Here is a 15,873-nt window from a genome sequence, read left to right on the forward strand (position 1 = left end):
GCCAATGCGGTGAAGACGATATTGCAACAGTTTTGGTGGGAAAGTCTGGAGCATCCACCGAAAGTCTGAAACAAGCTATTCGCGGACATCGATTCACTACGGACGACAACGCGTGTGACTGGGACCAGCCCTGGATCCGATAGCAGCCTACTGGGTCCTTCAAAGATGGAATCGACTAGCTAACATCGCAATGGGATAAATGTGCCGCCAATTTTGGCTACTATTTTTGAGTTTTTGTGTACTGTATATATAACTACATTTGTGAGTTAATAAAATCATTACCGTTACTTTACACTAGTGACCTGGTTTCATTATATATATATATATATATATATATAAAGCAATAATTTTGTTTTCATTTTACTTAACATTTTATATTTTAGTTTTATTCTTTACATTTTCGTACTTTATTTTATTTGAAACTAAATTCAGTTAAACTTCCCTCCTGCAAGCTTCCAGAATAAAACATCAATTTATTTTGATTCAGAAAGCTCTCATGGTGAATAAAATATCTCTCCAAATCAGTGACACTTAAAATAATAAAACTATATTGGCTTCTTGAAACGATGCCATTCTTTACATGTCGGTAATGATAAATTCAGCAATTTATTTTCTTCCTTAAACTCGGGAAAATAGTGTTGATTAGAAATTCATATTCTGAGCACGTCGAGTTCAATCGCTTTGTTCTTTTGAGACTTGAAACCTCATTTTATTTAGATTGACAGAGGTAATATCGATGTCGTTGAAAGTGTTTAAATTGTCGAATAGTGAAGAAAAATAAATTTAACAGACTTATTTTAAAATAGAAAGATGGTTAAATATTTTATAAATTTGGTACGTTTAACCAGAGAGAATAAGCTATTGAAAGCAATATCATTTATTTTCATGAAAAATGAGCACTTACTTTTCCTCGGAACAACATGTTCCTTTAAATGAATTTCATTGATAATCTGCAAAAGGCAAACATTTTGATATATTATTTTATTGTATCTATGATTAAAGGTTCGTTTAACAGAACCTCGATTAAAAAAATCTACTATGAGCAAAATATATATCCTGCAGAATCTTCTGTACTCAAAATATCTATATTATAGAATATTCTATCCCCTGTAGAATTCTCAATGCCCAAAATATCTATCCTATAGAATCTACTATGCCAAAAATATATATCCTGTGTAATCTCCTGTGTTCAAAGTAACTATCCTGTAGAGTCTTCTGTGCCCGAAATATTGTCAGACAATATCACGCGAGAACAAAACATTGTGAGACAGTATCTTACGTGGACAAAACATCACGCAACAGAATCTTGTTTTTCCATAAAACAAATGAGGTAGAATTTCACGTGCAGAATTTTACCAGCACAAAATACCATCAAGCAGAATTTTAGAGAAGTACAATACAGTTGGACTGAATCTTAATTAAGCAAAATAACGTGAGGCAGAATCCGTTATGGACAAAATGCAATAAAACTTTATAATAACATTTATCGCAGTAATTCTTAATAAAGATTATGTCAAAAAATCATCCTACAGACAAACAACAAAGTGTATAATCAGGATTCAACTGGGAAACAAAAAAGCATATTTTTGCTTTTACACTCCGAAATAATGATGATTATTGGACAGATATTCGAATTTTAATCCCAAATTAATATTTTGCCAATATCCTCAGTAACATTTTTTTCAAACTTTCAACATCCATATTACATTTGGAAGCATACGTGCAAGTCTCCTTTGTAAGATTATAATTCTTAGAGCAAAATTTCATTGCACACTGCAAAGTTAGCTCAAATGTTAAAATGCACTTTTATAAAGAATACAGAATTTTTGAGGAAAAATCCTTTTAACTTTTGTAGTACGTCGTGTTTACACATTTTCTTTAATTTCTCAAGCTTCATGAACATAGTAGTTAGCAATCTTTGCATCTTGCATACAAGCTTCCTTTATTCGTAGAACAGAAATTGTGCTTGTCTACTTGATTAAACAAAGTATTTGCATTGGTTAACTCCATCAAAAATAATTTTAGAACCTAAGTGAATGTTGAATAAATACTATTAATGTGCAACAGGAAAAAAAACTGACATTCAAACATTTGTCTTGCTATTTAATTACTTGTACTACGGATCTCTTCACCTAATCATAAACATTAAATAATTAAATTGAAAATCAATTGCATGTATAATTAAAGAAGCATGTGTTAAGCTAATTTTCAACCTTTTAACAGCAAATATTGCTTTATTTTAAACTCAAGCTGCCTCAAAAATAAAATAAAGAGAAGAATGGAATTCAGAATTCTAAAATAACATTTATGAAACACACGTACGTGCAAGACCCGTACGAGCATATTGTAAAATTGTAAGTGTTATTGTGAAAAGTTTCACTAATAAAACAAATTTAATAAATTTAAAGTAAATTCAAATCAAATCTTTAAAAACAGTGACTCAATATTTTTGCATTAAATTAATTTAAATTTATTAAAAATTTTTTCCAACGAAAAGTGTTTTCTGTTAAATTTTGCCCCCCCCCCTAAAAAAAAACAACTTCTTAACAAACCATTTTTGATAATTTTATGTAACTTGATTTTGTAATTTTATAGTAACAAGCTCAAAACAGTTAGCAACATTTTAACTGGAAACTATTCTACACATATTTAATTTTCATAAATATTACGTATTTTATGCATTTATTTGATTTTTAAGATGCGTACACAGGGAATAAATAGTTGCTAAAATAGGTTGAAGTAGAGTTGTTGAAGACTGTCACATTAGAATGGGTAGAGTTCGAATTTAGAATTTCCAATTTTTGAAAATCTGTAATTTGCAGGTGTTTTTATAATTGGCATGTATTTGATCTTGTCTTTGTTAACAACTAGATACAAAAAAAATACGCTTGCAAAATTCCGAAAAACGATAATAAATATTTTTAATTGCAACGGTAATGGACTCGACAAAACTACGCTACGATTCAATTATCTACGAAACAACCATCCCTATGCATTGGAACTCATAATTATATGAGAGAGCAAAGGAAATTTTAATTAGGACTTTTGTTCTCAATAAAAATAAATTTTTATATATTGTTGAACCATGATACTTTGTTTTACTTAATTTTATTTTATAACCGTCTTTGAACAACCGGCCCAATTTTGAATTTGTGACTAACAATGTTCAACTTCGTAGCGTAGCGTTGTAATTTTGAACCCCACCCAGAAGATAAGGGAATTCCTGGATCAAGCATCGCGAGAAACTAGTCTTTTTGATTCATTATGAACTTTTGATTGAACTAATTTTCATTTGCGTTACATAGGGAGGAAAACCACGAAAAACTCCCATGATTAGTCCGATGTCAAAGGGATTCTAATCGATGATCTACCACGTCTACCACTGATGATATTTTATGTCAGAACTTTAGTCGGAGCGTGCCGTTAGCAGAACTCGTATCCGACAGCCACAGCTGGGATTCGAAGCAGAGGCACCTAATTGAAAAGCAAACGATTTTTCCCTTGAACCACCGTGCCTTTATTTTACTTCAATTGTGTTTTAGCAAAGCATAAGGGGGAAGAGAATTTTATTCATGTCGCCGACAATCACTTCAACGACACGAACGCTTAGTAGACAGCTCATTTCACCTGTATTTCTGACCTGGTTTCAAAGGACGAATGTCTTCGCTGGGAGTAAAGTTTTTCTTGCTCTGTATGTTGACGTCGGAAAAAGTGGTATCTTAGAACCACAACTTTAAATTTCAGCGTTAGCAGAAGTTCTGATCTGAACTATATGAAGAAAGAAAAAATATATATTATCATTTTATTGTTCAAGAGCAAATGAGCCCCCTTTTTTTCAAACATGCATATTTTTTAAGCATAAACTATTTCAATATAAAATAAAGACACACAGAAATGAGTCCGTAAGCAAGTCATAAATGTTTAATGATTTTTTTAAATGGCAAAAAAATCGGTTTCCTTTCAAATTCCGAACAATTTAAAGAAATATAACTTTTACTTCTTTTTAAAAAAATATTAATTTTGTATCAATTATACTATAGCCTAGTTCCTTGTAAAGATTGTAAAAAGAGAATCAATAAATCAGTATTGTAGAAAAATACAAAATTATGTGCAAAACTGAAAGACAAACAGCGACACAAATAATAAAATTAAAGCTCTTCCTGCTGGTTTTACCTTATTAGATTAAGTAAAACACCTATTTAGTAGTTTATTCCATCTAAATATAGCTATCTCTGGTATAATGGTGTTGCTCAAAGCAGCTCACGATTTTTAAAATTTACACTATCAAGCAATTTTCTCCTTCACTTATATATTTGAAGGGCCGTAAAAAGACAATTTCCATAATATATATCATAAAAATACACAGTATTGGTGCAGCTTTTATAGGCACCAATTACCATAACTTCTGCAGTGCCCGTTACCAAATCTAAGCATCATTGGCTTCAATAATAATATGATTTTTAATACATAGGTTATTCTATCATTTCAATTAGTACCTATTACCAACATTTATGAAGCATTTTCGTCAATAAGCAACTCAGCAAAAATTTTCAAGCTAATATTGGTTTTTATTACTGATTATATTATAACAAATATCGATTTTAACTAGAAGTTAACTCAAATGGCATATGGTTTTAGAAAATATTTAAAACATCAATTTCCTATTTACTTTGTTCTTACTCTAAAATCATAGTGAAGCCACCTTTAAGCGGACACTTATGGGACCAAAAAATTGTCAGTTTACGACCGTTGTCCTTTTAGGGTAAGGGTGCAAAGTAACGAAGACTAACGCCATAAATTGGTCTTAGAATAATTGCAGAGATATACTGACTATTTAATCATATAATTATAATGATTAATTTTATGATACTTCATGTACCAATAATAACTAAAGACCGGCCTGTGTGGGGGTCAGAGAACTGACTTTGCATCAAAAAGGTTCTGGATTCGAATCCCGGTCAAGGCAGGGTTGTCTTTTAATTCGCTGTACTATCTGTCCTAACTGTGGGGGTAACGTTGGCCCGCCTAATATGGTGCCCGTGAAAGAATGGCCAACAAATCTGCCATTCAGATACCTGTATGACGAAAGGTAATTCTTCAGGTGGCAAAGGAAAAAAAATGACATAATAACTATTTGCCTTGATATTAAACTTAACAAAATTATAATGTACTCAGTACAAAAAGAATAGCTTAAGAAATTTGATATATACACAAGCTTCTGTTTTACTTTTATTCAATTGAAAAGAAATTTGCAATGAAAGTTTGTTTTAGGCGGTTGCGAGTTACCATATATTCCATCGCACATTTCAAAATCATTTAGTATTTTCACACCAATTTCATTATTTTTTAATTCAATTCAGTTCCACCGATTTTAATCAGAATGGGTTTACACTCCTTTGATACCTCCCCATCACTTGGCAGGAAACGTGGAAATACCTCTCGTGATGCATATAGAAAAAGATTATGACAATACCTACCATTAAGGTACCAGGCACTATGGAGTAGTTGTATTCTCATTCTATCATTTCTTAAGAGTCTAAATAAATATTTGATTTATATGATCACGTGGTGTGGTTAGTGGGGAAGGTGAAGTGGAGCGTTCAATGAATCATTTTAGTTAGTGGGTTCTCATAAACTGCTTTGTTCAAAAAATGCGACTGTCCAAAATATTTCACATGTATCATCATCTCTCCTTTCTAAGCTGAGATTCAAAAAGGATCAAAATTGTGATGGCATGTCTTCGAATCATTCTCGGGTATGTTTCACCATTGTGCAGCTCTAGTGTGACGTGAATAAAATACCTACCTATCTACCTATACAAAGATAAGGTTACTTGGAATTGATAGATTCATTTGTAGTGAAATAGCTTAAGTGCTGATAGGGCAAAAACTTTAGACGCTATAAAAAAAAGGTGAAACGTTTTCCTTTCTTTTCGCTTTTTTTTTTGGAATTTGAAGTAGAATAGTTTTTTTTTCTTGGTACGATTTGAAGAGATTGAAATCAACGTTTAGTAGCATAAATTATTGGCCGTGTCCGGTTACTGGAGTGTCCGCTTTGAGGAGAGGGAATATAATGATTAATTCATAAAGCATTCACGGGGAGTTAAAAAATGTCCGTAGAGGCGTCCGTTTTGTAAAAGTGTTTCTAATCTGAGGTTTCATTGTATTTATTATCTATGCCTAGTGTGAACAGTTGTCTACGACTTGTTTTAAATACCATTAATTTTAATAACAAATATAATACAGTACAACTGCATTCAATCGAATATAAATTTTGATTTTAGATAAAAGAAGTCTTTATAAAAAGGAAATTAATAGTTTAATTATTTAGCCATAAAATGATCATGTCAGCGAAATGAGCTGCCCTCGAAATTGTTATGTTGTTATGTTACGTGATCTGCCGGTAAGTGATTGTGGGTGATATGAACTCAGCCCCAGCAATTCAGAGCACATTTTATTTCCGTGCTGCTTTTCTTTTTCTTGTAGTAAACGGAACCAGTTTCGACTTTTAAAAATTCGTTTTTTTATTTGTTGGGAAATTTATTTTATTTCATAACCGTCGCTGAACAGTCGACCCAATTTTCGAGTTTACGGTTATTGATATTCAAGTCCTTTTGAGCCCAATCCAGAAGACAAGGGAACTCATGATTCAAGTATTGGGAGAAATTTGTCTTCGTGGAAAACGTTTAGATGAAACTAACTTGCACTTACGTTACATGTTGCGGAAAACTGTGAAAACCTCCCACGGATAGCCTGACTGCAAAGGGGACTCTAACTATGACGTCTGCCACTGATAATATTTTACGTCAGCACTATGGTCGGTGTGAGCCGGATGCGGAATTCGTATCGACCAGCCATCGCTGGGATTCAAACCCGGTTCACCTCATTGGAAGGCGGAAGCTCTATCTCCTGAGCCACCACGGTTCTGTTGGGGAACTTAAAAATTTTGTTATAACTGTTCCCTTTCAAGGTTTAGGTTTCTTTTTTGTACCACTATTCTATGTCTAAGCCGATTGCAAAATAAAATTAAAATTAAATTCACAATGAACATTAATTTATTGCTGTTAAAACAATTTCGTTTTCTTTTTGTCAAATTAATTTATCAATGATAAATTGATTTATAGAGATTAAATCTAACTATTTTTTCTGGATTACTTCACTAATTCGAAACTAATGTATTACAACCATTTTTTAAAAGTAAATATATTAAACAGATTATATAATGCGTAAGCCAAAAGGCAGACTTACCAAGGAAAATTTTTTATTCTTCTTTTCAAAGTTGTTTCTTAAAAAGTTTGCTTTTTTTTAAAAAATACCATTCCCTGAGTAATTTATTCTCTCAAAACGCAGTCCTGATTAAATTTAGTACTTTTTATGCTTTCAGTTTTATTTAAATGTATATTTAAAAACTTGTTTGAGATAATTATTAGAATTTTTCGCAACCCATCATTAAAAACAGACCGGATTTATTTCCGATTAAGCCACTCATTTCATAAAAGTGCTTTTAAATTCCTTAAAATCTACATTCAAAGAACTATCTTTAAAATGATCATTAAAAGGAAAATAATTTATTACACAGTGTTCGAAATATTTTTTTCTGAAGAGCATTTTACATTAAATATTAAAAAGGAATTTTGTGCATAACCTATTTATCAGTCTTTAAGAGATATTAAAATGCCATTATAAGGAAGAAAACCTATAATCTTTAAAAATCTTTACGAACCGCTTTTGAATCTATTCGTGAGGTATCCATTTGTTTGATTCCTTAAAATTTTCTTATTCAAACTCTGAATGAAAGATAACTTTATCCAACTGAGCGAAATGTTCGATTAAATGTAATTTTTTTTCCGTCTCGTCTGGTTTTAGATCTAATGATGTGAAAATGAGATGCATAAATCAAATGAATGATTGCCTGTTATGATTTGCACGAAAACTTATTATTAATGTGACAAACGCTATTTCAAGTATTAAAATACTTTATTTGTTTAAAAAAAAAATTATTTATTATTAAAAATAAAAATCGAAAAATTAAAAATTAAAAGTTAATTGGCATTTTTTTTACGAATAGCTTTTTACATATTTAAAATAATTTTAAAAGATCTGAAAGTATATTATTTCTGAACTGCACTTTTAATTACTGTATTGATGATCAAGTGAGGAATTTCTTTTCTTTTTTAGTTATATTTACAAAAACTTGATCTGTTGAGCAATTATTTTGGAATTGTAGCAATCTGTTTGGAATTGTAGCAAAAGTAGAGAAAAGCCAATAATGCGGATACCTTAACTTAATGATTAACACTAAAGTAATCATGCGTAGGTGTTTTGATTATAAATTCATAGCTCATTAAAAAGAAGAGAATCTAAAATAGTCAAGTTATTTAAGAACTGAGTGTTGTTGTTTTTTAAGTAAGCAGTGAATATTTTATGTGACGGAATAGAAAATATTGAGAAAAATGTGCGGTATTGACTAGTAATATTCGATAATAAAAGACATAATTTTGATAATTTCAATCAAGGAAAAATGTAATTCAGACTAAAATGTTTACAGATGTATAGTTGCCAATGATTAAGGAAACTTTTTCAGTGGTAGAACCATTTTACTGTATGAATCTTGGATTTCAAAAAGACCCAATAATTGTTTTACCAACTATTACAAATCAGTTATTGTTGTCCTCGGCCATTAAGGTAGAGAGGGTGGTATTGTTCTTGCTTTCCAGTACCGCCATTTATGGTCAAGAACTCGACTTCAGCCACACCCATTCATACATCCATTCATTCATCCACAAATCGTAATTTTGACCTGAACAAGAGAACGATCAATTTCCAATTCAGTACTCTCAGAGGTTTTGATTTGTTATGGGAGCATGGAGGACTTTGTGACCCGACAGATTCAACTTGCACCAGTCACCAATCTTTCGCCAGCTGGATGGCAGTCTGTTTTTAAATCAAAATTATAAATATTCTAATATAATTATCAATAAGGAAAATTAGACAATTTTGACATCTAAGATTTATGAGCGTTTCTAAGTTTTAATAAGAGGCATTACCTTTTAATAACTTTGTAATTTAGTACAAGATTTTGTATTTAAATCATGATGTATGCGGAAATTATCTTTAGTTATAATTTATTTTACAGTTCTTAAACTCATTGCAAGAAATAAAGATTGATAAGATAGGAGATATAGCATGTTAAGTGATTTGGAATCAGATCAATGAAAAAAACCATTTCTTAACCAACGGTTATTTAAATGATCTGTTAAAGCATCATGAACTGGCAACCTCAAGTAATTAATTCAAACTCTAACATTTGAAAAGCTCTTTTATTATGTTTTAGAATGAAAAAAAAAAGCTTTATGTTTTTTTCTTCTTATTTGTCTGAAGACAATTTTAAATAGTGGACATTAAATTTTGATAATTCTTTAATACCAATCACGATTTTTGTACTCTAAGTCAAATCACAATGACTTCTTTAGCAACCAACCCTACAGTTCTTAAACTCAACTCTAAGTATAAGGATTAATAAAATAGAAAATATGCAATGTTTTCGTTTGGCACCAGATCAATGGAAAAAAAACTATTTCTTACCAAGCACTTATTCACAGTTTAACAAGATCTGAAGATAGGTAGCACAAGTAGTTAATTCTGACTCTGAAATTCAAGACGATCTCTGATTATGTCTCAGAATAAAAGGCAATGTACAATGAAAGAAAATATCTCATTGTGATGATTATTTCTTCTTAGGAAAATACAAGAAGAAAATGAACTGCTGGGTCTTAAAATCCTTTCCTAGCTACGTAAATACTAGTTATCTCTTAAGTTGAACTAATCATGTGGATGTTTATGGTTAGGTTACTATCTATTGTAGCATAAATAAGATTTAGTTTTACTTAAACGAAGTCCTTCGCTAGATCTTTCCGCTAAAACTCTCAAAATTGCTAATGGTTGAATAATTTTGACATAATTTTATTAACATACGTTTGCTATTTGAGTAATATTTGAAGAAAGAAATACTAAACTCGTTTTGCGTAAATAAAAAACGATGCTTGCTTAAATAAGAAAAGTTGTAGCGGCATTCCAGCCTTTTCAATTTTTTTTAAAAAAAAATAACAATTTTGCATATATTCATATAAAAACTGAGACATACTTGGATTACTTAAATATAAGCAAAAAATGAATTTGTTTGAAACTATTCCTTAGATTTTAAAAAGCACGTATGCTGTAATCATTTCTTCCCTTCCAAAAAATTATTTCAAATGATATCAAATTTCTTCAATGTCTTCAGAAGTTTTCAACTTCTAAACATTTCAACTTTAACAATTATCGATCTCTTAATGCTGCAAACACACAAAAAATTAGAAAAAGATTAGATTGATTGAAGTAGAATGATAGAATAGTTTCAATAGCTACACTGTAAAAAAATTCCGGATCAAATTATGGTATAAATTGCTGGTACTTTGCATGCTTCATTCATAAAAACCATTTTTACCGTTACATATGTAGTAATTTTTACAAAATTTATTTTATTAGATTGACTCAGTGATTTTTCGGTAATACTGTAAAAATTACGATATATCAGGTTTTTTGTTCCGTTACATGGTCTGGCAAAAATGAATTTTACGGTAAAATGTACTGCAACCTAAATGCCGGTACTTTTTCCCAACAATCAGTTGCCCTGCAGCTCTATTGCCTGGCAACTTATTTTCTGGCAACTTATTTGCCCAACAGGCACTCTAGCTTGAAAGTTTACCTTCCAGATAGGTACATTTGCAGAACTGCTTATTTCCCCTACTAGTGTCAGACATTTGCCAGTTTGCTATTTACCCAACAGTTTATTTGTTCGATAGTGCATTTACCCGACAAAAAAATATCGAAAATATTAAGTTATTGACAGATATAAATGATTGGATTAATCATTAATTTTGGAAAATTACTAACTATGCGGTAAATCAAAAGACATCGTTCGTAGTAGGCATCATTCGCCAACTTTTGAAATTAATACGTTTAAAGAAAAAACAGAATTTCCACTATAATTGCAGATAGAGTCGTGGTGGCTCAGGGGATAGAGCGTTTGCCTTCAAATGAGGTGAACCGGGTTTGAATCTCAGCAATGACTGGTTGATTCGAATTCCAAACCCGGCTTGCACAAACGACAGTGCTGATGTAAGGTACCCTTAGTGGTAGACGGATCAAGGGTTAGAGTCCTCTTGCAGTCAGGCTAACCGTGGGAGGTTTTCCTGGTTTTTCTCACCATGTAACGCAAATGCAGTTCCATCAAAAAGTCCTCCACGAACTCAAATTTCTCCCAGTACTTGAGTCAGGAGCTCCCTTGTCTTCTGGATTGGGTTCAAAATTACAAGGCTGCGGAGTTGGACATTAGCAGTCGTAAACTCAATGAATCGGGTCGACTGTTCAACAACGGTAACAAAATAAGAACAAAATATTACTGTATATAGGAACAACTATGGATTATAGGATTTCAACTATGGATTATTTCCATGGTATTGCTTATAATGCTCCATTGTCATGTGAAAGCATAACAAAGAATTATGTAAAGCAAATAAAAATGCTTAAAAAAATCAATAAAGAAAGATTAAAAATAGAATTAAAAAAATTAAATAAAATAAAAAGAATAAAAAAAATTACAAAAAAATAAAAAGAGTAAAAAATCAAACAAATGAGTGCATACAAATTAAAGGAAAAAGGATTTAGAAAAAAAAAAACAAGCTTTTTAATGCTACTTAGAAATAGCTGGTGTTTCTGGAAGGTCCAAGGTCCCTTTGTAAGCAGTGGGAAAGTTTACAAGAAACACAGTTATTACATAAACAGCCATTAATATCGCACTTTCTTGCCATATGTAGCCCAGCCTTATTTAAAAAGTCGTTGCCAACAGAGAATCTTATACTCATTTCTCTTACATGTTAGCCCTATTTGCAAAACGTACTCATCGGGACAGTAAATTGTGTGAAAATGTACATGTCAGGAATTTAAATTGTCGGTTAAATATGCATGTCTAGGAAATGAGTTGTCTAGCAAACAATCCTGTCGGGGAAACGTAGTAGATCTTTTTGAATTGTTGGGCAATCGAACGTCAGGAAAAAGACCAAATCTAGCAATGACCATCTCTCTTTACCTCATTTTACAATCAATGTGAATTGAGTGTTAGAAAGCATTTATAATGTTTAAAATTATGAAAAAATTAAATTTTCCTAAGTATTTGCAATATTTCATTCATAAGCTTTTGTTATCGAAGTAAAGAACTCGCTAATTAAGTAATAATTTTTTTTCAGATCCTGATACATTGGCTCAGATTTCAAACTTATTAAAATGTCTCGAAATTCATCAAATTCAACGTTAATGGATCCCGATGAGCTTTTCTCATCTCTTGAAGCATTAGGACCGGAGATGCAGTTGTTTCTGGTGGTCCTGTACAGTTGTACTGCACTGGCTGCTCTAGGAGGAAACGCAGCTGCCATTGCTGTTTTGATGTCTGGAAAACGTCGGTCAATACGCTTGTTCTTGGTGAATTTGGCGCTATCTGACGTCACTATGGCAGTCTTTTCAATACCTTTCACATACACGGACTTCGTTCTAGGACGTTGGATATTTCTGCCAGAATTCTGTCCGGTTGTTCAATTTGTTCAGCATGTTTCCGTCTCTGTGTCTGTCTATACTCTAACTGTTGTTGGATTGGATAGGTGAGATTTTACTTCTTTTTCATTTTATGTACATAACATTTTCGATTATTAAAATCATAGGTATATTAATTTAAATAATATACTTAACATATATTCTGATATATAAATATAGAGTATTGACAGCAAAGTTTTCAAATTTAAAAAAAACAAAAACAAGTATATTGACTGCCAATGACATGTTTGGAATGCAACTGACTAATTAAATTACCAGCGTTGTGTCTTAATAAAGAAAATACTTTGTTATCTTTAATTACAAAACTATTTAAGGCACACTGAGAAAAAAATGGTCGAAACTACAAGAATAAGATGAAATTTGCAGTGTATCTAGCTGCATGAGAACACCCAAAGACTCAGTTATTATTACCGAAACTCTTTAGCAAATGATTTTGGTAAAAACAACAATAAAATATCACCAAAAATATTACCAAATTACCAAAAATAACAATAAAGAATTACCAAACTTTATCATAAATTACAATTTATGATGAAGTTTGGTAATTTTATCATGATACTAAACTTACTTTTCAGATTTGCGTTTTTACTAAATGTGAAATAATAAGAACTATTATTTTGAAAATCAGAATTCCCGGTAAGCGTTACCATAGGAACAAAAAATTTTCAATTGCATGGTTTAAATATTATAATTTGGTAAAATAACCAGAATTATGCTGTTGTTTTTTTTTTAACCAGAAATGTCATTACTATACAGTGCTGTAATTTAACCTTAATTTTTTTCTTCCTGAATAATTTCTGATTATCTTCAGTATGATTTTATGACCCCTCTCCCGGTTCGAATGTAACTATTTTTAAGGCCGCGTTTAGTATACCTACCTCTTCCTCAAGATTTTAATGTCCATGGTAAAATATTTTGCCACTTTTAATTTTGAGTTCAATATCCCTATACCACATAATAAGACTTTATAAGTGGTAAAAGAGCTTACCATGGGCATTTAAAAATTATTTAGACTGATGAGAAATATCCTGTACATGGTTTAAATGAAGGATAAGAACAAATTAAATTTGTTCGTTTTTATAGAATATAATAATGCACGGATTACTAAACCGGCCTCCCCGAAAGGAATAGTGATAGTAATTTACTCGTCACCACAATAGAGCACCCCGAGAGGTCGAAGGTCATCTAGCACACCCAGAGCATGTGGCTGAGCTGTGCATTTGTTTATGCATAATTAAATTTATTTATGCATAGATAAATAATAGTTGCATCAATTGTCTAATAATACAGCCCCAAGAATAAGAAAATTAAATGTAGAATTATATAAAAACAAATTAATACTATTAAAATTGTTGACATAGCCCCATAATATCATGTGCAAATCAACTCTGTGGGGATGGTAGCTATCGATCATATCAACCCTCATCTCTGAAATGTACCCAAACATAGAGTAGAGTTAACATGTCTTATATACTAGTGAATTGTAGTTGTAATATTGTAGTGGTAGATACGCTACAGCTCCATAATGTTTGTAATTATTTCAATTTCATATCAGATAATCTTTACATTTATTTCATCTATCAATAGCGAAATCATAGGCGAAAACAAATGATAAAGCAAAACCAACTCTAAAATTAGTCTGAATAATGTTAAATTAAATTTAAATTTATGGCTATATATGAAATATAACGGGTATAAAAAAAAGAAATCGAAATAATTAAGTTAATTACCGATTTAAAATAAACTATAAAGATGCAAACTGAATTAAGATCTTTTAATTGAAATCGAATAAAGATTAATTTTAATTTAAATTTCAAATTGATATGAGATTCTTAATTTAATTATAACTGAATTATTAATGTAAAATAATTTTTAATGACATAGGATACTGCAGCACTTTTTAAATATTTTTACTGTCAAAAACATTATTGAATTGCCATTAATATGAAAATTAATAGCATTTTTAGAATCCGTTTTTGAAATCGCGCCTATGATTTAATTTATAATTCAAACATAACTATAAGTTCTGAAAAGTTTTAATTTATAAGGCCAAATGAAGATTTCAATATATAAAGAGAATACCATACTTATTAATTTTTATTCAATAGCAAAGGAGTAAAAAGAAATAAAAAGAATGTTTGTGTTTTATTTTTTAATCATTTTTTTTAACTTATGGAAAATAATTTGTTATATTTGAAACTGTAGTGGGTAAAATATTATGTTCAAGCATTTTACCTAGTTAAATCTTTCTGAATGAGCTACAACAACCAATTCCAAAAAAATTTACCTGAAAGTCAGTTTGTTTTATNAACCACCAATAGTTTCCTATATCATTTATATTATGTTGCATGTGCATTATTTTATTTGTCACCTTTCACAGCATAAATTAAAATTTTTAACCCCTTAAAGTTAAAAGTTTAACCCTTTAGGTCTCTGCTCATTATTATTTTTACTCCTAAAATATCACTACTATTTTGATCAATAAAAAATATATCACAACTACGATAATATGTATAATTAACTATGTTTTAGTTGAATTTATGAACGGTTACGATTGACTCCGTAAGTGGGGACAATTGTAACAAGTGCACGACTGTCAAAAATTGTTAATAACTAATATAATAAAATTTAAAATAAGGTATTTATTTTCCTTCTAGTAGAGGATAGTCTACTTTACTCGTCTGTCAATTAATACTAATAATAAATTGGATTTTTTGTTAGTTAAAAATAGTTAAGTAAAAAATGTTACAATTGACCCCACTCTCCCCTATGGTTTGAATATTATAATTTGGTAAAATAACCAGAATTAAGTTGTTGTTTTTTACTAGAAATGTCATTACTATACAGTGCTGTAATTTTACATTAATTTTTTTCTTCCTGAATAATTTCCGAATATCTTAGCTCCACCTCCAGTTTTTAGCGTCCATGGTAAAATATTTTACCACTTTTAATTTTGAGTTCAATATCCCTATACCACATAATAAAACTTTATAAGTTGTAAAACAGCTTACCATGCGCATTTAAAAATTATTTAGATTAATGAGAAATATCCTGTACATGGTTTAAAGAAAGGATAAGAACAAATTAAATTTTTTTGAAGGGTACAAATCATTTTTGGAGAATATAATAATGCACGAATTACTAAACCGAGCTTCCCGGAAGGAATACTGATAGTAATTTACTCGTCAGCACGATAGAACACCCCGAGAGGTCGAAGGTCATCCAG

At 30.7% G+C, this 15,873-nt stretch overlaps 1 protein-coding gene across 1 annotated transcript in view; it reads left to right on the plus strand.

Moving 5' to 3' along the window:
• Nucleotides 1-15,873, plus strand: part of LOC107450819 (RYamide receptor) — a 117,913-nt gene that overhangs the window by 24,568 nt on the left and 77,472 nt on the right. The window contains exon 2 of the mRNA XM_043043079.2: nucleotides 12,287-12,694. Coding sequence (XP_042899013.1) covers nucleotides 12,324-12,694 — 371 coding nt within the window. The 5' untranslated portion in view covers nucleotides 12,287-12,323. The remainder of the gene's footprint in view (nucleotides 1-12,286; nucleotides 12,695-15,873) is intronic.

Source organism: Parasteatoda tepidariorum, chromosome 5, assembly GCF_043381705.1.
Source record: "Parasteatoda tepidariorum isolate YZ-2023 chromosome 5, CAS_Ptep_4.0, whole genome shotgun sequence".
NCBI classification, from domain to species: Eukaryota; Metazoa; Arthropoda; class Arachnida; order Araneae; family Theridiidae; genus Parasteatoda; species Parasteatoda tepidariorum.